We start from the raw sequence: 25042 nt of genomic DNA on the forward strand, positions 1-25042 counted from the left end.
CAAAATACATGCCCTGTATTGCTCATTCTATCATATATCCCATAAACTCAGGAAAATTAACATATTCTTAAAATATAGTAACTAATTTAAAATAATAACAGACTCCTTACCCCAACACTAGATATAAATTAAAAGAAAACAAGGAAGTATTCAGGGGGCTAATCATGGCATTCGATATCGAGAATTTTTGATCGAAATCTGATTTTTTCGGATCACGGGAGTCGATATCGAGTTTTATTGATCGACAATTTTTTCGTTAATTGCTATCGTAAAACATTTTTCACTTGTTTTTTTTTTCGCCACTCCTATAATAAATACACCCTCAAAAAAAATCGCTTCTTTAACATATGTTCCAAACATATTTTGCAGGAAGCACATATATTATTGCATACTGCCGAAACATTAATATGTTTGTTTTATGTGAACATATTATATGTTTGGAAGCATTTTGAGCCAAAAATATTATATGCTTGGAAGAATTTTTCCCAAACACGATTGTGCTCATACTCGTAATTTTCACTTCCACGAAATTTTTTAGTTATTGGAACCTTTCTCTGTAATACAAATAATGTTGAAGAAATTATTCACTTTTATAAATTTTTTAAATTTTACCTTTCGCCTGCACGGAGAATCGAACCGAGGACCATACAGTTTGTAAGCCAACACACTATCCACTGGGCTACGTAGCTGTTATAGTCACCAGTAGATAATTATCGTTTTAAGTTACATTTATATAGCATAGTTTGCAGCGCCCACGAGCCCATGCAAACATAACATTATTTAACAGAAACATACATTTGTTTGCCACGTGGAGCAGTGGTTAGCATGTCTGCCTTGCATGCAAAGGGTCGTGGGTTCAATCCCCGCTCCGACCGAACATTTTTTTTTGTTTTTTTTTTTTTTAATTTACACATTTATATTTATACTATATTAATTTTTTTTAAATGAAACTTCGAAATGTGTGTTATTAAAGATTTATAGTCAGTAACAGTGCTTGATATAAACGAAATTGACTGATTTTTGGATAAAATATTATTTTTTATTGCAAAAATAACAATCTTGTAATAAAAAACTGTTTTTGTACAAAACTTTAAAATTTGGAAGGAATTCAAAAACTAACAAAAGAAGAACGTGGAGTCGAATATAAACATACATACATAATTTTATAATATAAACATAAATTTATTTAGGAGTGAACAGTTTTTTACTAGCATTTAACACCATCGCTCTAAAATTCCTTTTATTTTTTTTTTTAATAATTCATTTTAAAGAAAATAAACTTTTTAAATTGTTTTAGCTGTAAAACTCGAACTTAATGCCCGCTTTTATATTTGATGGTGTCCGTCAACTCCTCGTGGACTACTTTTTAATAAAGAGGAACTAAAGTTTGTTTTTTTACATTTTACTGTGTAATTTTTCACTATTTCCTCCTTATTTCATTTTACTGTCCCAACTCTAAAAAGAGTATAGTGCCCTTTCGTTATTTTTATGAAGACCCCTGATTTCTTTTAACGAAGCAAGAGAAAAATTGTGCCCATAATGCCAAAATGATAAACAAAACACATGTCCACACATACATAAAATGCTGCTCTCAAGGCGAAAACATAAGCTGTTTGTTTTTCAAATGTCTATTCTCTTGGTTCAGAATGTATATTCTCTTTATTCAAATTAAATAATATTTAGACTTAAACATATCAAATTTTTGGCCTTATCATAAAACAGTTTTCCGAAACAACATACAAGCGGTTTCACAGAAATTGTTCTCTTTTGACTCTTTTGCTGTGTTATATTGATATCTTTCGACAACTCTCCCGGTTTCCATCTCTATTTCTCTCTATACTCTCTCTGTCGCTTTGAATAAAATATCACAACATATGTATGTTTAGTCGAAATTTGTAAATTTATATATGTTTGTATTCACACATATGATTTTTATGAAACATTGATGCCCCAAACATAATATATTCTAACATATTAACATACATGTCCCAAACATTTAGTGTTAGTTTAGGAACATTACATGTTCGCACTTAAATATATTGTGGTTTAAAATCGTGCCCGAAACACATTTTGTTTATATCGGAACATATGAAAAACATATTTTTCTAACAGTGTATGTTAGTTTTAGCTCGAATTGTTGCTAATTGTAAATTTACATATAATGAACATTTTAGTGGCTAAATTCGAACTTACTGCCCACCTTAATGCAACTCCAATAAAAGTTCAACAAAAATTGGTCCTAATTGAGTTCGGGAGCGAGCATTCTAGCTTGGCAAAGAACCATATAAAAAGTACGCAGGCAAGAGACTGTGATCAAGTAAAAAACTTCAAATAAAAAGCAAAAAAAGAAAGAGTCGTGCCATGGGATGCTTCCAAGTACCGAATCCTCATCTCATGGTAACAGATTTGTACATATTTTAAAAATTATTGCATATTTTGGCCATATGCGTTCTTCAAATATATTTGACTTCTTTAAGAACATTGCTCCAGCTACATTTATTCCCACGCCCTCTTTAGTAGCCACGTTCGGCAAAGAAGCGTTGAGCGGAACTTAAATTTACTAGTGGGGATAATCCAAACGATTTGCGTTGAGGTGGAATATGGGCGGCTAACACGTCCAACAGGTATTAACTACCCAGCAAAAAAATCGTAGCCAAAAAAATAATGAAAAAGTTCTTTTTGGATCCGGAAGTGGTGCAAAATTGACGCAGAAGCGATGAATTTAACATGGGCTTGTCATAGGACGGAAGTCCTCCATTTCAAGAGCCGTTGCACTGAATTTGCATCACTTCTTTTGGTGTGATCCGAATTCAATGTTTTGGATGTAAATTAGAAAATTCTGTGATATTTTGTCAAATAAATAATTTTTATAATTTTTTATAATTTTTAATGGATTCTAACGCTTGTCGGAAACGTTTGACTTCAAATATTTTCAAAAATTTACAATTTTTTCAAAATGGATTTAGCATTTTTTTGGACAACATTTAAACGATTTGTACCATTTTATGAATTCTTGCTCTGTTTTAAACCTATTTGAAACAGAAAAAGTTAAAATTACCCACTAAAAGTATGAAAAAACCAAGTTATAAAAAATTGAATTAAAAGAACTTCCTGGGAAGTTAAAATAAAGAACATCATTGGGAGTGCATCTTTCGGAAGTGATTTTAAAGTTGTGCCTTTGGAAGAACTTCCAAATTTTTTGCTGGGTAATGGCGTTTTCGATTCGCCAAAAATATGTTGCCTTGGTTTTACCCTACTTTTTTCCTCATTGCATTTTCGACCAAATGATAGCGTCATTCCAAAGTTATTGTTAATTCCTAATATTTTGAGAGATACAGGATCCAGAATCTATCACAGTGTCCTTCATATTTTTCTATCAATTTCAAGAATGTTGCACCTTTTTTCCCAATCGAAATCGCTGTAACAACCTCTTCATGTCCAAGTATGTAGTTACAAAGATTCGGGAAACTCAAGTGGGTTAATGGCGTCGCGTAGCTTTCTATCTTTGGACATTGTTACGTATATGCCCCTTTTCCTCAGCTACTATCATAAACACTGCACTTAACAATGTTTTCACATTTTCTCCTTTAAATCAACTTCTACGTCAATTAAATTTCAATTTAAAGTGTGTGTAAATATTTGCCAAAATAAAACAGCTGAAGCAAAACAGCTGACTTCGAATACTCGAAATTATTTCTCCCTAGTTATTCCCTTCCCCCACTGTTTAGAATATTCCCGGGGAAAATGAATTCCCAGAGAACGCATTCCCCAGGGAATATTTAGAATAGGGCTAATATTTGTTCTACATTATATTTTGTGCCGCTAATTTAATTTTGTCATTTCATTTTGTTCCGCTTCGTTTTTTTACTGTTGTCAATGCTAGAGAAATTGCATCAACATTTCGATTGAATGCCGTGATTCAAACTTTTAATCGTATCGACAATTTTTTCGATACGATTATGAATTCGATATCGAATTCCGTGATTAGCCCCCTGGTTACTTAACAGAGTAATTGTTTGGTAGCGACAACACAATTTCACAAAGTAATCGGTTGATACAGTCACAAACAATAAATATCGTTAAACAAAAAAACTCTTCTGAGCATCATAAGAATATCTATAGAAAACTTTACACGTGTTTATAGTAGCAATCTTCGTATTTGAGGCATGGGATATAATCTTCAGTGAACGGGACGACAATTTAATAAATCGATTAATAAAAGAAGATCCCTTTATATCAGCAAGGTCTATAAAAACCCAACTACAGCACGATCTTCCTAAAATATCAATTCAAAGAAGAGCTGTTAAAGGTGGCTTAACATTGAAATAGAAGTGAAAAAGGGTTTAATTTTGCAATAAAAATAACTTAAAATTGGCGTTAGCTTAACTACGTTTTTTTCGGTGTAGAAGTTCGTACATATGTTTTGTCATATACTTTATATGATAAATGTACATCGCTCTTTTGAGCTCTTTTTTAACATTATTGATGTCTAAATATAGACAAATTTTGTCGATGCCTCCCAAATATCCAATAAAAACTCAATGGAGTCCGAACCATTATGATATTTGTTGTGAAACTAATCTTACAATTCTCCCCAACTCGAACCATTTATTGCAAACTTAAACGGAAGATAACATTTCAGTGAAGCTTGGCTATGAAAAAAAAAATTTAACATTGATCTCAAACTAGGACAGTAATTGAAAAAAATGTTCTGCTACCGGGTGTATGTGTATATGCGAATATGCTATAAGCTGCATCTAAAGCCAAAAACTGTAATAACATTCATATATAATAACTACATATATTGATAATTGTTTTTTAATTTAATGTGTTTTTTTTTTTGTTACACAAAAACTTTTATATAAAACGGTGTGTATTTTTTCAACATGCACTATTCTTGATAAAATTGCTGAACAAAATTTTTGCTATTAATTATAAAAATTTCCTTAAAGGAAATCTATAATAAATAAAGATATAGGTTTTTCGTCAGTTTTTTTCTGTTCAATACTCTTATTAACTAATTAAATAAGTTAAATGAAAAAATAAATGCATTTTGTTAGTATCTAAATATGATTAAATATAAAAATATGTTTTTGCTAATATCCATTTTTATTTTGTATTGAAATAGTGGAACGATGAATGTTTTTGTAAATTGAAGCGAAGGTTTTCGTTCGACTGGAATGTTTTTGGAATTACGAAACAATTGGTTATATCATACGACTTCATTGGTAAAAATTGATTTCCAAAAAACAAAATAATGACGTTTAATAACGCAGAACCGCTGGTGCAATAGATTAGCATGCCCAATTTACACAAATTGTAAGTTAGGTGCCAATATACATTATTTGTAGGCTCTCTTTCTTTACACTCTTTACACTAATGATTTTGGTTAGGTATAATGGCAGCCCGATATTTCAGGTTCACTTAGCATATTCAGTCCATTGAGATACCACAAATTGTGCGATTCCCTGCTTAGTACAATAATAAGGAACCTCTTTTTTATAGCCGAGTCCGAAAGGCATTTCAATTGCAATGAATCTATATATGTCGTGTTTAAAATATATTACCTATTTTGGCCTTTTGTCTGACCAAAGAATTATGGTGTACAGTAATCAGGAACAAACGTAAATAATTTTCTCGAGTTCATTTCACTTTCACCCTGTTTGCTCCTTTGAATTATTTTCTGTCCCTTATGAAGATATCATTGTTCAAAGTTGCTGGCAGCATTTTAAAAATGTACACTACTCTGTACAAACAGTATGAAGCCAAACCCTTTTTTTTGAAAAAAAAAAAAAAAAAAACATTAGAGAAGTTTTGAAATATTCACTAATGTCACCAACATTATAGGGAGCGGGTAATTCACCGCTGAAAAACGTTTTGGGTGTTTGGTCAAAATTGATACAAAGCTTAGTATGTTCAATTAGCAACGATTTTAGTCGCTGCCGACAAAACTAGATCGGCTTCTTTTTAGATACAGACCTCCGGAAATGTTAAATGTTTTCGACCAATTTTTGCCTTCTCCGACAAAAATGCGACGGCTTCTTTTTGTGTTAAGATCGATTAGCCGATTTTGGCCAGCATCAAAAGTCGACTAGTCTTTTTAAGTCAATTTTCAAATATATAAAAAGTCAAATTTGAAGTTTCGCCTACAAAAAATTTATGCGGACAGACAAATGGGGTTTCATTAACTCGATACCTTCCCTTTATTTCTTTCCTTATGGAAGCAAACTTATGTTCTTAATAATAATACCCTGTTCTAGACACAATTAAAAATTTAAAGTCTTACTATTAGGAGGAGAAAAACCATCAATGGAAATCTTGGTTTCTGAAGAGACAAAGGCCATATATGTTTATCCAAATTGGATATTGAGATTGTTTAAATTCTTGCAAAATTAAAAACAAAATAATGAATCAGTAAATTTTTACCACATATTATTACAGTATGTAATCGTGTTTATTGGACAAGAAAATAAAGGGAATTAATATTATCAAGTTATTGAAAAGAAAATGCCAGATACCAATCTATACAAGCCTTAGTATACACATGTTTCATCGCTGGTTAATTCGAATTTCCACAACCTTTAGTATAACTTTGGTATAGGAAAGATTCATTTTGGGTCTTGTATGGAACTTCTTATGGAATTTTAATTAGGAATTATTGAATAAATTTTCTCTATTACATTTCCGTGATAGAAACAATTTAAACAATTTTTTTCTGTGTATCTATGGCATATTCAATTCAAAGGACGCCAATGTTTGCTCTTTTTTATGAAAAAACGCTATCGGGTATTTGGTCATGAAGCGATCCAATCTAATTATATTCAAAAGCATATAAGACGATTTTCCTTGTTGAATAGGTTCAAATTATATAAATGATGATTATTGTAATGTAGGTTTCCCATCTTGTTCCCTTTTTCGTTGGGTATTTGTTTTAATTTTTTTGTTATGATATGATTTTAGTGCGATTAACCGCCATTTTCATGTAGCTACGTTAGGGTTTAACTGCCAGTTAACAGAAAGTAAATTGCAGATATCTTATCTTTAACAACAGTTAAATTCTTAACTGGCATATGGAATATAATGGTAAGATATTTCCATAGAACGGTTTAAATGCTCGTTAGCTAACGTAACACTAACGGAGTTTCATGAAAGTGGGGGTCTTTCAACATCATAAATCGATTTGATATTACGAAAAGTCAATTTCGACTTTTTAAACCTGTAAATAAATCGAAAACCATTCTAAATTTTATATGGTCCTCCAACTATTTCAATACTAAACAAAAAAATGGAAAACTATTCAATTTAACTAAAATGGTAAATAACAAATAAGATTGATACGTTCAACTAGCAACTACGATTCAATTAATCCCACACAATATGATTGTAATTATATTCTGGAGGTTAGTAGTTAGTTGTTGTTGTTGTTAATTCTTATGGTATATGGCAATGCTGGTGGTGGTAGAGGTGGGCGTGATGTGATCGTTTTGTGTTTAGTTACAATTAATATTCGATAAGTATTTAGATAGCGTGTGTCTATTATCCAGGTTCTTTGTTAATTGTTATGTGATGGACTTTCGGTGAGACGGTGCTTGGCGCGTGCTTTGCTGTATGATGCTCGACGGAGAGAGCTTACACTGCCGCCGAATTCATGATCTAATGATTCCGATGAGAAAGCTACAGATACAAAAATACAAGAAACGAAAAAAAAAGATAAAGAAACTTTACAACAATCGCCATATACACAAACTATGATGATTTCCATTAGGACGAGGAGGAGATTACAAAACAAATATAATGGATGATGGGAGTTTAGTGGATTTCGGCAGGATAAATGCGAAATGTGATTAATTCGATATATATTTTGTTTTTGCTTTGCCTCGGGGAGGATAATGCAAATTTTGTGCTCTATTTACAATATAAAAAATGTCCTTAAAAATATGAATAGAATATGCTAATAATAATTACATAAATAACCCAAAGCGAATGCAAAATCAATCCAAGGAAATAACAAAGGATAAATTAAAGGCTTTTCTATACATTTATATGTGGGAGATTAGTATACGTGAGAGCGGTATTAACCTTTATCTGTCGGTGACCCCAGAGTAAGACTACTTAGACTGGAACTAAGATTGTAGGGTCGTACAAGAGGAACAATGGGTGTTTGTTGTTCATCGCCTGGCAAACAAGTCTCCACCATAGCCTCTAAACAATTTACAAACAATTCGGATGATTCACCCATAACATTGTATTTGGTGAATGGGCCAGCAAAACGCCATAGACCACCAAAACCACAACTCTGAAGAAAATGTAATTGTTGTTGCGAAGGATCCTCACTGGCCAACATATTTTGTATGATATTTTGTACTGAATTCAAAACCACCTGATCGTGAGACACCGACAATATATTATTAATTTTCTGGTCTAGCAAGGAGTGGCTGAAAAAAGAGAATAAACACACAAACACACAAATATAACGTCAATACTATAGATAATAATCTCTCAACACTTACATGACTGGAAAAACTTTGGGGAAAACAACCGATCCTTCGGCTAAGTATTGATAGAGAACCCTTGTCTCATTTTCATCGGATGTATATTTGACTAAAGTTGCCAATACCGTAAGCACTAATGCTTGTATCGATAAGTCGGGTAATACCTCTGGATCCAGTAAAACATTCGATTCGTTTGATACAGAGGTACGAGAACCACGTTCCTGTATTACAAAAAGAAAACGAATAATTAATATAAGCTGTCAATCTCATCCTTTAAGGTCACTACGCAAAATTCAAAAAGTAAAAATTAAATTAAATTAAGAAAATAAATCAGGATAAACTCTATATAGTTGAAATACAATAAGTAAAGCAGTTTTTCATGCAATATAGTGCCTTCTTATATTGTTTAACAATAAAAACATTGTGCGGCATTAGTCACTAATGTGTGTGTATGAAAGTATGCGAAGATATATATTGGGCAGATTTAGCATAAATATTTAGGTACAATTAATGATGTTTTCAAACCTAATAATTCTAATAGTTTGATTACGAAAATTCCATTATTGAATATCAAATACATTTTCTAAATATGTGTCAATATGATATAGTCTATAAGGTAATTGCTATTGGGGCATAGATCGATAATATATTTGAAATTATTTATTTATTTTTTCTTTCCGAACCCAAGCCGCTTTTTATTTGCATTTTAAATTAAGTGATCCAAAGAATTTTTTAATTAAAAACTTCATTCACAGTAGTAAGGCATCTCGAAAATATTTAACTCTCCAGTCAGGTGAATGTTTAGAATGTGTAGAAAGTGGTACAAATAGTGTCACAAGCCATAAAAGGTGGCACAAACATTTAAGAAAAGTGTCATTCTTTTTCATAAAGAAAAATCAAAAATTAAACGTATTTATATAATACACTGATATAAATGCGTTTTTTTATGTTAAAGGGTGATACGGTCAAAATTTGGTCAAGGGAAAACGCGTGTAAATCGGTGAAATCGTTTATTTAAAAAATCAAATTAAATTTCTTTTTCAAGTTCAATTAGTATAAAATTCAGGAAAAATATTCAGTTAGGCTTTCGCTTTTCCAAATCCGAATTGCCGGGCCTCACGCTTGACCCCTGCCATCAGATTTTGTACAGCCACCTTGTCCACCTTCTTCGCCGCAGAAAGCCAGTTTGCCTTGAACTGCTGCTCGTCCTTAGCAGTTTTTTGGTCTTCTTTAGGTTCCGCTTGACAATAGCCCAGTATTTCTCAATTGGGTGGAGCTCTGGCGTGTTGGGAGGGTTCTTGTCCTTGGGAACCACCTGCACGTTGTTGGCGGCGTACCACTCCATGGCCTTTTTAACGTAATGGCAAGATGCCAAATCCGGCCAAAACAGTACGGCCGGCAGACGTTTATTCAAACACTCTTTCACGTAAATTTCTTGGTTGACAGTCCCGGAAGCTATGAAAATGCTGCTTTTCAAGCCACATGTACAGATGGCTTGCCAAACCAGATATTTCTTTGCGAACTTTGACAGTTTTATGTGCTTGAAAATATCTGCTAGCTTTCCCCTTCCTTTTGCCGTATAAAACTCCTGTCCCGGAAGCTGCTTGTAGTCGGCTTTGACGTAGGTTTCGTCGTCCATTACCACGCAGTTAAACTTCGTCAACATCGTCGTGTTCAGCCTCCGGGATGCCGCTTTGGCCGTCGTATTTTGTTTATCATCGCGATTTGGAGTCACTACCTTCTCGTAAGTCGTTAGTCCGGCTCGTTTTTTGGCTCGATGCACGGTTGTAGACGATACACCCAGCTTATTTGCGGCATCTCGGAGAGAGAAGTTAGGGTTTCGCTTGAAACTACCGGCAACTCTCTTTGTCGTCTCAGCGGCTTCCGGTTTTCGATTTCCCCCCGATCCAGACTTCCTGGCTGTCGACAAACGTTCCCCAATCACTTTAATTACATTTGTAACGTTTGATTTGGCAACTTTTAGCGATTTTGCCAGCTTTGCGTGCGAATAGCTCGGATTTTCGCGATGCGCGAGCAAAATTTTGATACGTTGCTCTTCTTGCTTGGACGGCATTTTGACAACTGAAGGGTGAATTCCAAAATCAAAATAGGAGCAACATTCTACACACACACACCTTCAAAATGAGTGGTGTTCAGGTTTTTTAAATGCAAAATTGAAGGAAATACGTCAAGTTTATATTGACCAAATTTTGACCGTATCACCCTTTAGCCTGATATGAATGCAGGACAAGAAGATAAAGGGAATTGATACTATTAAGTTATTGAACAGAAAATGCCAGATACCAATCTACACAAGCCTGACTATACATATGTTTCATCGCTGGATAATTCGAATTTCCAGTCTTTAGTTTTTTATTTTGCTTAACTAGTCTAACATTAATTTTATGTCCATTTAGTTTGAAATTTAATATTCAGAGTATTAGAAAATTTTAGTAATTTACCATAATTTTAATAATATGACGAAAAAATAAAAAATGTTCACAAATATAAAATTCGACTCGTGAACTCGATTATCTATTAAAAATTCAATCATATCTAAAATATTAACGCTAGTTGCGATCGAAATGAGTAAAATATATTACAGTATAAATTAATTTAATTAAAAAGTGGCACAGAATAGTAAAGAGTGGCATTTAGTGGCACAAAAGTATTACCGCTTGAAAAATGTTGCAAATTTGCCACTTAAGTGCCACAATGAGAACACTGGACCAAATAAGGGGGACTATTGCCACATAGAGATATCACACAGAAGGACATCTGCATGATGGAGCAAGGAAAATGGTCATTGAGTAGATCCTGCAAATACGTGACAAGTTTTTTTTCAGCAAGCGTCAAAAAATTACCAAATTAGAGTGGCCGAATGTCGAACCCCAAGCTGATCCGAGTTCTGCTAGTCATGGATCATAAAGATAATCAGTAGATAGCTATGAATGGAGGTTAACAGATCCTTAGCGCAATACAGAACAATATTGAGGATAAAGGATAGGATCTTTTTGAAAATCAACTCAAATCGAATAATTGTCTTTTGATGTTGGCCACAATCATCCAATCGTGATGATGAAAGGGTGATGAAAATAGTTTTATATCATAGATAACCTATCATCGTATGCGATATAATTCTCTATGTTCCAGTAATCGGAATCGCAAATTTTTCATTTAATGATAGTTAAAATAAAAATGTTATTGAACTCCCAGAGTAGGCTGTCCATTACATCTCTTTTAAAGAGAACATGTTCTCTTTTTGTGTTCGTATCTTTTTGTTCACTCTCTTTTTTTGGTGCCGTATTTTTATGTCCAACAGTGCTCTTTATGTACTCTATTTCAAAAAAAAATCCTAGATTGATGGAATTTTATTTATTTAGTAGGAATTCGCCACAATTGTTCGCCACTAATTGTTTACTGGGTTAAATCTGTTGACAAATTAAAGGAGGAACACAATTGTAAATGCGTAAAAAATAGAAATAGATGTAATTGAACGTACGACGTAAATACGTCAATACGTTGTCGCGGTCAATTTATTTTGTTTATTTTTTTAAGAAAATGTGATTCTTTTTGTTTTTTTATTGTTTTATTATATATTTATTTCGTTGTTTCTATCATTAGAAACTATTATTATTTTAATTTTAACATCAATAAAATTATTGATTATTTTATAAAGAACTTGTAAACTCGTTTTTAGTTAAAATGTTCTCTTTTTTTAAAGCGAAAGTTCTCTTTTGAAAATTATCCATATGGAAACCATATCCCAGAGTAATATAAGAAAAATAAATTGTTGCGCTTACGAAACAAGGATCATTGGATCAATGAATTTCATGATTGAAGCCAAAACAATTTTTCGTGTATATCTATCCCCCTAAAGTTTATATAGAATTTAAAAATTTTCTGACAGCTAAAGTGCACATAAAATACTTTTTATCACTAAACTCAGTGTCATGAAAATAATCAAGCATATAAATATAAACTAAAAACATAATCTAAAAAATAATATAATGAAAGGAAGAAATAGTCCAAAAAAAAATAGCTTTGTATACCTGACGTTCTTCGATTCCACTCGCATTATTTGGATCTTTGGTGGTAGGTACCGAGAAGGAGCGTTGAGTTTTGAATAAAACTCTCGCATTCTTCAATTCATGGAATATTTGCGGGTATTTCGTTTTTATGTTCATATATATATTTTTAACAAAAATATAAAACGCCAATTTTGGGAGAGGATAGAATATTTTGCCATGCAATTAAATCAAACAAAAATAATGAAATAATCATGATAATAATATTCAATTTAGAAATTATTAAAATTCAAAGAGAATAAAAACATATAGGATATTTTATATTGTTATGAGGCCATAATAATATGAGGATAAATATATGCATTATAGAGGAAGAGATATAGGAAATGAGATCAAATAATAAGAAGGAGAATAAGTGGCAAAAGTCAAACACCAATTTCAGCAGGCATAATAAACAGGTATGTATTAAATTAGATTTATCATAAAAAAATATAGTATTATGATTTGAAATAAAAAATAGAAAGAAATGGAATATATATTCATATTATTTTATAAATGTATTCTTAAAGTTTCATTTGAAAGCAACATATTAAAGAATGACCAAATGTGAGAGTTTTTCCGAGAAGTAATTTTTATGTATTCTATTGAGTGTATGGATATATTCGAAATGATTCATGAACCAGAACTTGTATACTATTTGCATATTAAAATATATGACAAAGATTTGATAAAAAATTAAGGTAAACGAATAAATCCCCATAAAGTGCAACAACACCACGAGGTTATATGAAATAACGTCCCAAGAATTAAGAAATATATTTTGATTTAAAATTGAACGCTGTAAGTCATAAACAAATTAATTTTGGTTCTGTCTGATTCAGTACTGTCTAGAACAATGCTTCTTTTTATATGGGTAGGTGATAGAGGGCTTTTTTAAGAATTGAAACTATTCTACATGTAATTGCAACGTTCAAACATATGTTTCGCAAACATACTAAAAATCGCGCAGTACAAAAAGGAATATTGCAGTGACCGAGTAAATATTAAATTTAATAATTATTTATATTTCCGAATTTATATTTTTCTGTTTCCGATGTTTTCTAGATTACAAAAAAAAAAAAAAAAAAAAAAAAATGGGCAAAGACTGATCGGCAACATTGCATTTCCATCTTATTGGTCGTACAGGGTCAGTAACCGAAATGTTCTTTTTATTTAGTTTTAACCCAGGCTTGATGAAAACAATTAGAAAGCGGTAATTGATCACTTGCTCCGTGAACCTAATTAGGGACAGCGACAAATACAGATATTCAACCTGGCCAATTCTTCCGTTATTTGCCCATTTCTTTTTTTGGTTTTCCATATCACGCCTCACTACAACTGAAGTATTTGTGAACCCTACTAACTCATTTTCGGTCACTTTTCGTAACGAGTATATAATAATATTATTAAAAGTTTTTAAACCATTATTAGTGATAACTGCTTCACATATACTTCTGCCAGGCATTAAGTTCACCATATTTTCACACACACTTTGTGGAATAGATTCCCAGGTTTTCTATATTTCGGTGTACAAATCATCAAAATTTTGATTTTCAAGAGCCCAACTTTAGACTTTACGACTTCCCATGAGTTCTAGGTGGGTTTTAGGTCTGGAATGCATGACGGCCACTCCACAACTCTCACCGAGTTGTCCACAAACCATTGGTTTACATTGCGAACGGTATGCTTTGGATCATTATCCTGCTGAAATGTCCATGTAACCGCCATATTTTCGTCGAAATATGGCGACATTGTGTACGGGAATTGGTTCATAGCACCTTCAATTTTATGCAAAGGTCCGACATCACAAGTGTACCTTGGATTATACTCGGCGCACTATGGACGACGAACATACATTTTCCATCAGGGGAGACTCGGTTTATATTTTCTTTATTTGAAAATAATATCCTTTTCCATTTCACAGTTGTCCACTGGCGATATTATTTAGCAAGCGCCAATCGAAGTTTTCGGTTTGGACCCGACAGTAAAGTCTTCTTCCGGGAAATTCTTTCGAATAGTCTTGACTTTCGCAAATGGCAATATATAGTGTCTATAGTTGGTTGACTTTCACTTTCTCCTTAGCCGATTTATGAGGATGTGTCTTTGACTCGCGGACCATCATCATATATCCCCGTGCTGTTGTTATACAGTTTCTCTGTTTACGAGGACAATTTTCTGTGGTAGGTTAGGTGGCAGCCCGATGTATCAGACTCACTTAGACTATTCAGTCCATTGTGATACCACATTGGTGAACTTCTCTCTTATCACTGCCCGATTCCATGTTAAGCTCAATGACAAGGAACCTCCTTTTTATAGCCGAGTCCGAACGGCGTTCCACATTGCAGTGAAACCACTTAGAGAAGCTTTGAAACCCTCAGAAATGTCACCAGCATTACTGAGGTGGGATAATCCACCGCTGAAAAACTTTTTGGTGATTCGGTCGAAGCAGGAATCGAACTCACGATCCTATGAATGCAAGGCGGGCATGCTAACCAATGCACCACGGTGGCTTCTGTGGTAGAATTTTTGTTGTGGTATACGATGGTATCATGTACCATCGTTTTAGACACTTTAGTGCCGGTCACTCCAATCCATAGGATCTGTACCGGTACTGTTTTGGTTAGGATTTCGTCGTATCTTGAGTGCCGTACGCAGATTGTATCTTTTGGGGATACCTATTCTACGTGTTTTGATGTCCCATCGGGTGTGCCTCAGGGTATTCATTTGGGGCCTGTCCTATTATTGTTGTTTTTAAACGATTTACCTCAGTCGACAGTTAACTCTAGAATTTTGATGTATGCTGAGGATGTCAAGTTATTCTCCACGTTTGATGATTCGGATCGAGCGCATTTATCACAGGATGATTTAGATAGCTTTGGTGATTGGTGTAGGTTGAATCTAATGGATTTGAACTTTGAAGAAATGCAAGTTTATGCGATCTATTTATATTCGGTATAGTATACGGGGCTCGTTATTTTATTGATTCTTTTGTTGATCTTGGCATTGTTATGGATGGTAAGCTTAATTTTAATGATTATATTAATTCGATGGTGAATAAGGCATCTGGGGTTCTAGGATTCATAAAGCGTTGGGCGAAGGAGTTTTCGGACGCTTTTTATTGCCTTTGTTAGAACCAGTATGGCTCTATCGTATGGAATGCTCAATATGACATTTACATTGATAGGATAGAATTGGTGCAGAAGCAGTTCTTGTTGTTCGCTTTGAGACATCTCCATTGGAACAGTGACTTTGTTTTTCCTTTTTACACTTCCAGATTGAGGCTGATTCATTTACCCATTCTTAGGAGCCGTCGGACGATGTTGAGCTCTATGATGATGTATACGTTAGTTGGTGGTAATATTCCATTCACGGAATTGATATCTAGGACTAGAATTTTAATATTCCTTTCAGGGCTTCTGGGAATTACCAGTTCCTTTTCATTGATTTTCAACGTTCTAATTATGCCTCGATAGAGCGTATTTGTAGGACGTGCATTGATGTGATAAAGAAATTTAGCAGAATTTTAGCATATTTGGATAACTAATACATTTTTTTGTTGGATATGCTAGTATTTAATCTTGTAATATAATAAATATATCCGGCTGATGAGTCCTTCTCTGTAGCTGGTTACATCCCCCTGCCACCACCCCGCAATGGTCCGGATCATGGTGTGTAAGCTGTCCCTACGTTATGGGGACGAGGCCCTCACGATCGGAAAGGGCGGGAAAGTGAGCGATGGGACCGTTCGGAAAAAATCCGACAATTTTATTTTTAAGGTATCCAGAAATCGTGTTTCCTATCCTAAGTGAGTGATGAGTAAACCTGAGTACATGAGTTTTAACGCTGTTTTGTCATTTAATGCATTTATTTCTTTTAGAATAATAGACGACATTGATTCGAAAAGCTGTGTCCTACTAAGATCTAAAATCTGGTTCAAAATCAAATAGAACACTCCACCCTCACTCAATAAAAATGTCGAATGTGAATGAAAATGAAAATGGACCATAATTTTGTTTTAACATTTATCGTTAAATATTACAATATTTAAATATATTATTACAATATTCAAATGTCAACTCCAAAGAAGCTACACGAGTATAGTCATTTTTTTGTATACAAATGAATATAGTAAATGTAAGTAAGCATATTGTTAAGAGAAAATTAATGATTTTCTATCATCACTCTTTGTTAATCTTACTTACCGGGGGAGCAGGTACTTTATGATGACGGGCATAATTCAAAGCCGATTGGTCTAATATATCCCATGATTTCTGACGTCTCGATAAAGCCATACCAAATTGCTATAATATTATGCACACATAAGATAATCATTAAGCTTAAGAATAACAGAAAGCTTACATTCTGTGTACTGCCATTGGTAGCAGCTTCACCACCTGTTACACCATTTTCGGCAGAAAATTCGGCTGGCCAACGGGGGAGAGCATGTTTCACATGACATCTTGATCTAACTTCTTCAGAAACAGCAACCAAAGCAGTTAAATAGGCTACACTGTCTGGAGTCACTTCAAATTTATCCCGCCTCAAAGGTTTTGCAATAATACCCAAAAGCATGGTTAAAATTCGGGATGTGCGTGAAACTGTCGTTGGTGTTGGATGTCTAAAACCCTGTAAAATATATACATTTGTTTCACTACTCCATTAAATCTATATAGAATTTTCGTTTACCTTAATTAAATGTCCAGCCAATGCAAAATGGAAGTTACTACGGAATGAAAGACCCACAGCATGATCCAACTGTTTGAAATGCCATTCAAGCTTTTCACGTGTACACATCATCACCTCAGCTATATTGGCATTATCGAAACATCCCTGTGATTTCAGAGTATGCAAATTCTGTTCCAATAGAGCCAATCCAGCTCCATAAAGATTTCCCTCATCCAATTGAAGTACAGATATGGCCACCCAAAAGAGATTACGATGTATGGGAGATTCCTGAAAAGGGGTTTCGAAATTTTCATTAAGACAACTTTGTTATTATGGACTTTGTCCTTACCGGTCGTAGTAGAGGTTGAATTCGAGTTAAACACATAACTATGGCCTCTATTAAAGTGATGTCATTAAATGACTCTACAGCTTTTACCAATATTCGCAATAACTGTTTCACCTCTTGATCCGTAACGCTTTTACTAATACAACCAAACACTATTAAAGCCCTAGGTTGAAGGGCCGGATTATAACAAAATGCAAAACTACGAGCCAAAGAGTTCCAAGTCTGCAACCACTGACAATCTGGAACATCCCGCATACAAGACTCCATTATTTCCAAAAGGGCATCGGTTATCACTTCTAGGGACGGCAATGACAAACGTTCTCTATCTGGTGGCAAAGGTTGGGTTACACGTTCATTTCCCAACCACTTATCGGGGGGATGACGACAACTTGAACGGAATGCTGTTACAGCGGCCGACTTAACCTTGCTAATGCCAAAGAGCAAATAGAATTTGGGCAAGGAGAATTCATCCAGCGATAGACGTAGAACTCGCTGAGCCTCTTCGGAAAATATCGGCTTTGTGCAGGTACATAATGAATGTATAATATTTATAACTAAACCATGAGTGGAAGCCCTCATCGATAGCGATCCGGAGCAGACGAGGAAAGTTATGGTATGGAAAAGGTACGGTAAGTGGGTGGCAACGTCTAGACAATTATTAAACGACAACATGAGTAAGTAACGACCCAAAATGGCTATGTCATCCCACATGACATGTTGCTCCAGGTACGGTGTAGGGTTTGTACAAGTCTTATCCATTACCCGACACATGCGAGTAATGACCTTCTTCGAGACAAGTTGAACATTGGCCGAAGCCAAGGCTACAGCTGTGTCAGCCATAATTTCCACTTGTGGTGATCCCAAGCCATATATTATAGATTTGTGTAGGAAATTGTCTAGGACCATATCTATGAGTTCGGGGATTTGACCCACAGATCCCCAGATCTTGGCTTGCACCGAAGGATACATTTCTTTCTGTTCGATGGTAAGAAAGATCAATTTCTCAAGAATTTGAGAGACTTTCAACTTTTTGGCATCATCATTGGATTTACAAAACTTAACTAAATTCTTTAACCACGGTGTCATGTATTCCAAGCATAAATGTTTCAACTCAATGGTACTGCGTTGGAAACCTTGAATACACTCTTCCAAAAATTCCAACGTCAAATGGGGTTCATTTGTGGCCAATTTCTCACTGACCGATTTAATGAATATTGTATTGTTCGAGGGTATACACAAACCCTGGGTTTCCAGCAACTGACCTTCAATCTTCAAATCGAATGTTGCTGTTAGTGCACATAGTAAATTGTAGGCAGCTGTACGTAAATTAGGATCGGCTGAACCCAAATTTAACAATGCCATATTCAACAATGTACCCGGCACATCTTTAGGTCTTATTTTCTGGTGAACTGTTACCGAATCTGGTTGACTTAATTCCCAGCGATTACGTATATGGATTATGGCTTGAACAATGTTATCGCAATCGTTGTGTATAAAACTTAATTGACCACTCTCATTGGCTATGGACAAAGTGAATTGGTTGTCATCGACCAGGCACACCTCTTCAATCTCCGAGGCATAATAAACATCATTCAAGAGTACAGAATGGGCTAGAACTTTGGTTTTTTCAGCTGAGGTTATTTGTAAGGCAGTGGGTCCCACCTTAATGGCAACTTTAGTATCTTTGTGACTCAATTTTAAAGCATTGGTAAACACTTTGAGATCTTCATCTAACGACAAAGTGGCCCCAGGAAGTTTTTGTTGATCCGGGTCAATGTAGTCGTTTAATTTGTTTGGCGAATCCAAAAACATTAATTTTCGATTACCCTAAAACAGAAAATAAAAATATGACAACTCACTTTAAAATCAAGGAATTGTTTTCGTACTCACCTTTAAAGGAGCCAATATACGATCATGAAATTTCGTATATTCTCTTACCCATGAATTACAATTGTATATGTAAACAGCATGGACATTTTCATATGCAACAGCGGGTAAAACATAAAACCATTTTTGTAAAAATTCAGTACGAAAACGATTATCCGAATTCACATGGGTAAAATCTATAACCACCTCGAATGTTGAATGACAAAAAGGTTTCAATGTCAGAATAACATGATAAATCAATAGGTCTCCATTAGTTTCTCCAATTCTGAAATAAAATAAAAAACAAGGCTTTGTATTCTCCAATGGTTTTACATTGGCCAATACTTACTTGTATCTTCTTGCTATGTAATAGAATACTGGGTATCCGGATTTACTTGTACCAGCTTGATAGAAAATATTCATGGCTTTTAGAGCTTTAAATTCTTCCTTTTCGTGCATTTGATGTTTGACCATAATCTCTTCGAAATTAGTTGATGACATATCGATGGAGCTCCAACGTGGATAGGAAGAAAACATCATGCTGTAAATATTTATTATTTATAATAATTAATAGGAGAAAATGTATGTAAGAAAAAAACATAAGACCCCCAACAGGCAGATATCGACGAATGACTTTCAACAAAAATTCGAATGTGATGATTTTTATGGTAATTACGAGAGAAAGAAATTTATTAGTGAACACAATAGTAAAATGTACTAAAACGGGAAAAAGTTTGCTGAAAAGGAAAGCAGCAACTGTTAGCTGAAACAGCAAACATTAAACATTAAAGCCTTTTTTAATTCAGGAAAAATAGAACTTTTGGCTATCGTAATACAATAAGAATAATACTTTAAGAATATGTACTGACTTTACTCAAAAATCTGAAAAAATCAAACAAGATTTTTTGTTGTTCGCATTGAGAAGAAGAATTGTTGTTTGCTGCGTTGCCAATTTGTCTTTTACTCCCCTAGATCTGGCTTTTTTGAAAGTCTTCATTTCATTGCGTTTTTAGCCTTTGTTACTTTCAGCATGTTTCTGTATGGGGAAAAACTGCGTTTTTATCTAACCCTTGCTTTCACAATAAGGTTTTCCACATATTTCAAAGCTCAAAAATTAATAGACCTGTTTTTAGTACTCGAAGCAACATTTGTATGAGCTATCCAGAACATTTTTGCACTGGTGTTCTATCCAGAACATCTCATCAGAGCAAATTGCGTTAGTGTTGCCAGACTACATTTTGATAAAGTGACGTTTTTCGATTGATAAAATCAATTTGAATAAATAACTTGATGAATAATTTGTCAAATAACATAAAATTAAAATTGATACAGTATCATAAGTAGCTGTAAATATTAATTACTATTTGAGTACTTCATACATTAAAAATCTAAAATTTCAATTGTCTTCTGTGATTGTTTTTAAACAGCTGATGACAGTGGACAAGTACTCCTGGATAAAGGAGTACTTTGTTTTCTTTTAGTCCGTTACGGTTTCGGTATGCAGTACTAAAACAAAACAAGGCTAATAATTGCGCCATGACTTTTGGTTCAACAAATATTTAGCGTTTTTTTTGGCAACGCTGGTTGTACACAATGAAGCATAAAAATATAACAGGAGGTACTAACTTCTATTTTACCAGGTTTTGTCTGAGTGTAGTTAATGGCACAAAATTTTACTGCTTTTTGTTTTACTAACCATGAGAAAGTGGTTGCCAAAAGTGGAGCAACACTGGTTGTTCGCCAGGCTATAGGTGAGTATTAAGTTCGAGTTTAGCCGCTAAAATCGCTAAAGTGAAAACTAAATCAGTAAGAAAAATGCATGAAATTATACGTACCCGTGTAAAAATGTAAATTGGATCTAATTGGATCTGTTCAGATATTGGTTCAGACATAATTAGATATGCACAGATATGCTATATATGGTGCTAGATCTGGTTAGATATAATTGCAGATCTCATCATATATATTATAATATCTAATTATATCTGGCATATCTAATAATATATGCTTGGATAGGACCATATATTGCACTATATCTAATAAGATATGGTAGATATAACATCATATCTGACTATATGGGGTTAAATACGGTCCAAAATATAATAAAAAAAATCATGAACAAGTTAAAAAGATTTTTGAAATACACGTCTACACCTCAATGTCATTATGTCAAATGTCAACGCCGTCAGGGGCATCACTTCTAAACAAATTTAACGCCAGACTAGCTGAGAAAATTAAGAAATTTAATATAATTGTTTATGTGTTCCTTTGATAAAGTGTATATCGTTTCCTTTATTGCGGAGATTATGTAGGTAAGTAGATTGTATTTGTTATTTCCTTAGTAGTCATTTTCATATTGTTTTACTATTTTCTAGATTTGGAAAAAAAGGAAACCTCAGTGGTGTACTGGTTAACATGCCCGCCTTGCATTCAAAATGTCACGGGTTCAATCCCAGTTCCGACCAACACCAAAAATTATTTCGGCGGTGGATTATCTCCTCGCAGTAATGTTGGTGACATTTCTGCTTCAAAGATTCTCTAAGTTGTTTCAGCGCAACGTGAAATGCCGATAGGACTCGATTATAGCAAGGAGGTCCCATGTTATTGAGCTAATTATTGAATCGAGCAGCAGTCAGTGATAAGTGAGATGTTGATCACTGTGATGTCATGATGGTCTGAATAGTATGTATGAGCCTAAAATAACAGCCTATCGCTATACCTAACCTAATCCCGAATACACTTTAAATGTGAGTATTAAAAGCAACATAAAATTATATGGCAATTTTTATTGCAACTTAAAGAAGAATGATCTAAAACAATACTAATACTTGCTTACATAGTTCAATATATTCCCATATTTGTTTATTCCTATATTTGTTTAATAATTGTTTTTTACTTAATTTCATTGCAGATTGCCTTAACGCTGTAATACTTTAGTCGCGTGTCTAAGTCCAAAGCAGAAGAAACAAACGAAAAAACCCTTGGACAACACTCTAACTCAACTGTCAATACTCTTAAATATCTTTGATGGATCAATTTAAATTAAACATATTTATTATGCACATACTTTTTGTCTGTATTATTAAATAAAACTATTGATCTCATTTTATATACAAATTATGGGCTTTTATGTGTTGAAAGATCTCGAAAGATACAATTGTATCAAATAATATACAATTATATCAAATTAGATCTGATTAGATGTGTCTCATTTTTGAGATCTGATCAGATCCAATTTCATAGTATTTAGATCTGACCAGATATAACCATTTTTCGGATCTGCTCAGATCTGACCATATCTTGGCTCAGATCTAACCATATCAAATCAGATCCCCCAACTTTTACACGGGTATTTGTTGCAAATTTTATTATAACTTGATGGGGGAAAAGCCCAAAGCAAATTTTCACAAAGTTTGTATTCCTTAAAATGGATTATTAAAGAAAAGTAATCGTGAAAAAATTACGGTTTTAGCTGCTAAACTCGAACTTAATACCCACCTTATAAGTACAAAAATATGACAACAGGTACCAACTGCTTTTTTATCAGATTTTTGCTATGTACGTAGTATTGGTGCTACATTTTACTGCTTTTGTTTACTAAGCATGAGAAAGTGTTTGCCAAGCAGTTGAAAGCAGGTCCGGAAATAGATGGTCATAGGATTTATGAATCGATTGGCCGCGATTAACAGTGCAGAATCTGATTCACATGCATCAAAACATGTGAGTGTTGCTCGATTCTATGTGTAACTCAATGTTAAGGGAACCCTTTCTTGATGACATCACAAATTGTGTGTGGAATAGTCTAAAAACACTCACAAAAGTGACCTGGGTTACTGAGAGGATATAAACCGCTTTTGAAAATATTGTTGGTGTTCACGGCCACGGTGATCATCTGCTACAAGGGCTACTTGACCCACGTCATATACTTGTTTCTATCAACAACTACCATATAAGTCTGTAATCATTTATATTCCGGAAAATAACTTATTCCATATTGTAAAAAAAGTGATAGAAGAAGATAATTGCCGCCCACCCCTCTTTGAACTATTTACTTATAACAAAAACTTACTGTGAATCGACAGGCTTGTGTTCCGGTGGTCCCAAATATGCCAACAATGTGGCCATTTTATCAAATGGTCTTCTTCCCACTGCCTTATGATCGCGACTACTCGATAAATAATCACCAATTTTCTCCTGATGTGTCCATAGTAAACGATGTAGAGCCAGAACATTTGCATCCGATATAAAACTCATACTATGTGATGTTTGATCTACTGTCTCACAATCGGAAGCAATTTGTATAAAGAATCGTCGTCCACTTTCAAAATGATCACGCAGGAAATCATTGAAACATAGCATATGTTGCTCTTTGGAGAACTCCACATGATTTGCGATATTTTGTAGGATTTTTGACATTAACATGAGACCTCTTTTCACAGAGCTAGGTACTTGTTTACCCACTATACCAAGTTCTTGAGGGGAAACTGAAAAAGACATAAAAGGGAGAATATTTAAATTAATAAAGAATCTCACCAAGAATGAACACTTAATGGAGGTCTCACTTCAAGAATAACGAAGTTAGTAAACCATATTGTAACTCACCAATAGCTGGATTAATAAAGCGTAAAAATATAACCGTTCCTACAGCCCCAATATTATTTTGTAATAAATTTGGAAATCGTTTACTTAGAACTTGGTAGAGACAATGACACATGGATCTCAGTTGAGGAGGAAAACGATCTGCCGAATTGGTTATGGCATCGAAAACTTTTTTCGTCAAAGCAATAAGATTACGACGATTGACATCCAAATCATCCCCAGGATCAAGTCTAAGATAAAATTTCACTAGCATTATTTAATAGAGATTTGTTAATAAAATATCTTACCTTGCTGGATCCACCTCGAAACATGTATTGGGATTATCCAATAATGGTCTTATCAAAGGTTCCAATAACAATTGTAAATAGGCCGATCCATAGATTTTAAAACAAAAGGCCATTATTTTACTACCCAATGAGTTACCACGAAACAGAGTTTGCATACAATCCGACACCTCTACTTCCCTATAGAACATATTCCATAGAAGAGGTGAAAGTAAATGTTTGGCATCGAATAGAGTGACCAGTACCCGGGCTAATTCATCCATTTGGGAACCATTTGTCACATTTGCCAAGGCCATTGCAATGGGTAATTCACCCTTATCACTTATCATTGTTACCAATTGTACCAACTGCTCAAAACGATCGGCCAATACAGTTTCAGCGAGGGTATCAAATTCAGTACCCTGTTGTAAAATCTGTGTAAGTACTTCCATAAATGCGGCCCTCGTTTGTAAATCTGGATTATAACCTAGATCGATAGAGTGCATCAAACCCGAATCGATATTGGCACCCAATAAATTTGACATGGCTTGTATGGTGGCATTGCGTAAAGCGGTAAGTTTACCGGCTGCTAAACGAGGACGTGGTGGTAATAAAGGAGGATTATTTAGTTCCTTTTCAGCTTCTGAGCTATCGATACAATCGTTAAGGAGATTCATAAATAATGTGAAATATCTGTAAAAAAAATTCATAAAATTAAATCCTCAAGAAAGAATCAATTTTTTT

At 34.1% G+C, this 25042-nt stretch overlaps 1 protein-coding gene across 3 annotated transcripts in view; it reads right to left on the reverse strand.

Annotated features, from left to right (window-relative positions):
• Nf1 (neurofibromin 1) overlaps positions 1 to 25042 on the reverse strand; it is a 39321-nt gene that overhangs the window by 6202 nt on the left and 8077 nt on the right. The window contains exons 13-25 of one of the 3 annotated variants that reach the window (XM_075289238.1): positions 24323 to 24991; positions 24039 to 24265; positions 23506 to 23920; positions 19786 to 19977; positions 19461 to 19722; positions 17574 to 19397; positions 17246 to 17512; positions 16919 to 17185; positions 16762 to 16860; positions 12545 to 12634; positions 8511 to 8713; positions 8080 to 8435; positions 1281 to 7674 (exon numbers count right to left, since the gene is read on the reverse strand). In XM_075289238.1, coding sequence (XP_075145353.1) covers positions 7553 to 7674; positions 8080 to 8435; positions 8511 to 8713; positions 12545 to 12634; positions 16762 to 16860; positions 16919 to 17185; positions 17246 to 17512; positions 17574 to 19397; positions 19461 to 19722; positions 19786 to 19977; positions 23506 to 23920; positions 24039 to 24265; positions 24323 to 24991 — 4993 coding nt within the window. In that variant the 3' untranslated portion in view covers positions 1281 to 7552. Of the gene's footprint in view, positions 1 to 1280; positions 7675 to 8079; positions 8436 to 8510; positions 8714 to 12544; positions 12635 to 16761; positions 16861 to 16918; positions 17186 to 17245; positions 17513 to 17573; positions 19398 to 19460; positions 19723 to 19785; positions 19978 to 23505; positions 23921 to 24038; positions 24266 to 24322; positions 24992 to 25042 lie in introns of those variants that run through there. The other 2 variants (XM_075289240.1, XM_075289239.1) reach the window with 2 other exon arrangements.

Source organism: Haematobia irritans, chromosome 1 (assembly GCF_050003625.1).
Source record: "Haematobia irritans isolate KBUSLIRL chromosome 1, ASM5000362v1, whole genome shotgun sequence".
NCBI lineage: Eukaryota > Metazoa > Arthropoda > Insecta > Diptera > Muscidae > Haematobia > Haematobia irritans.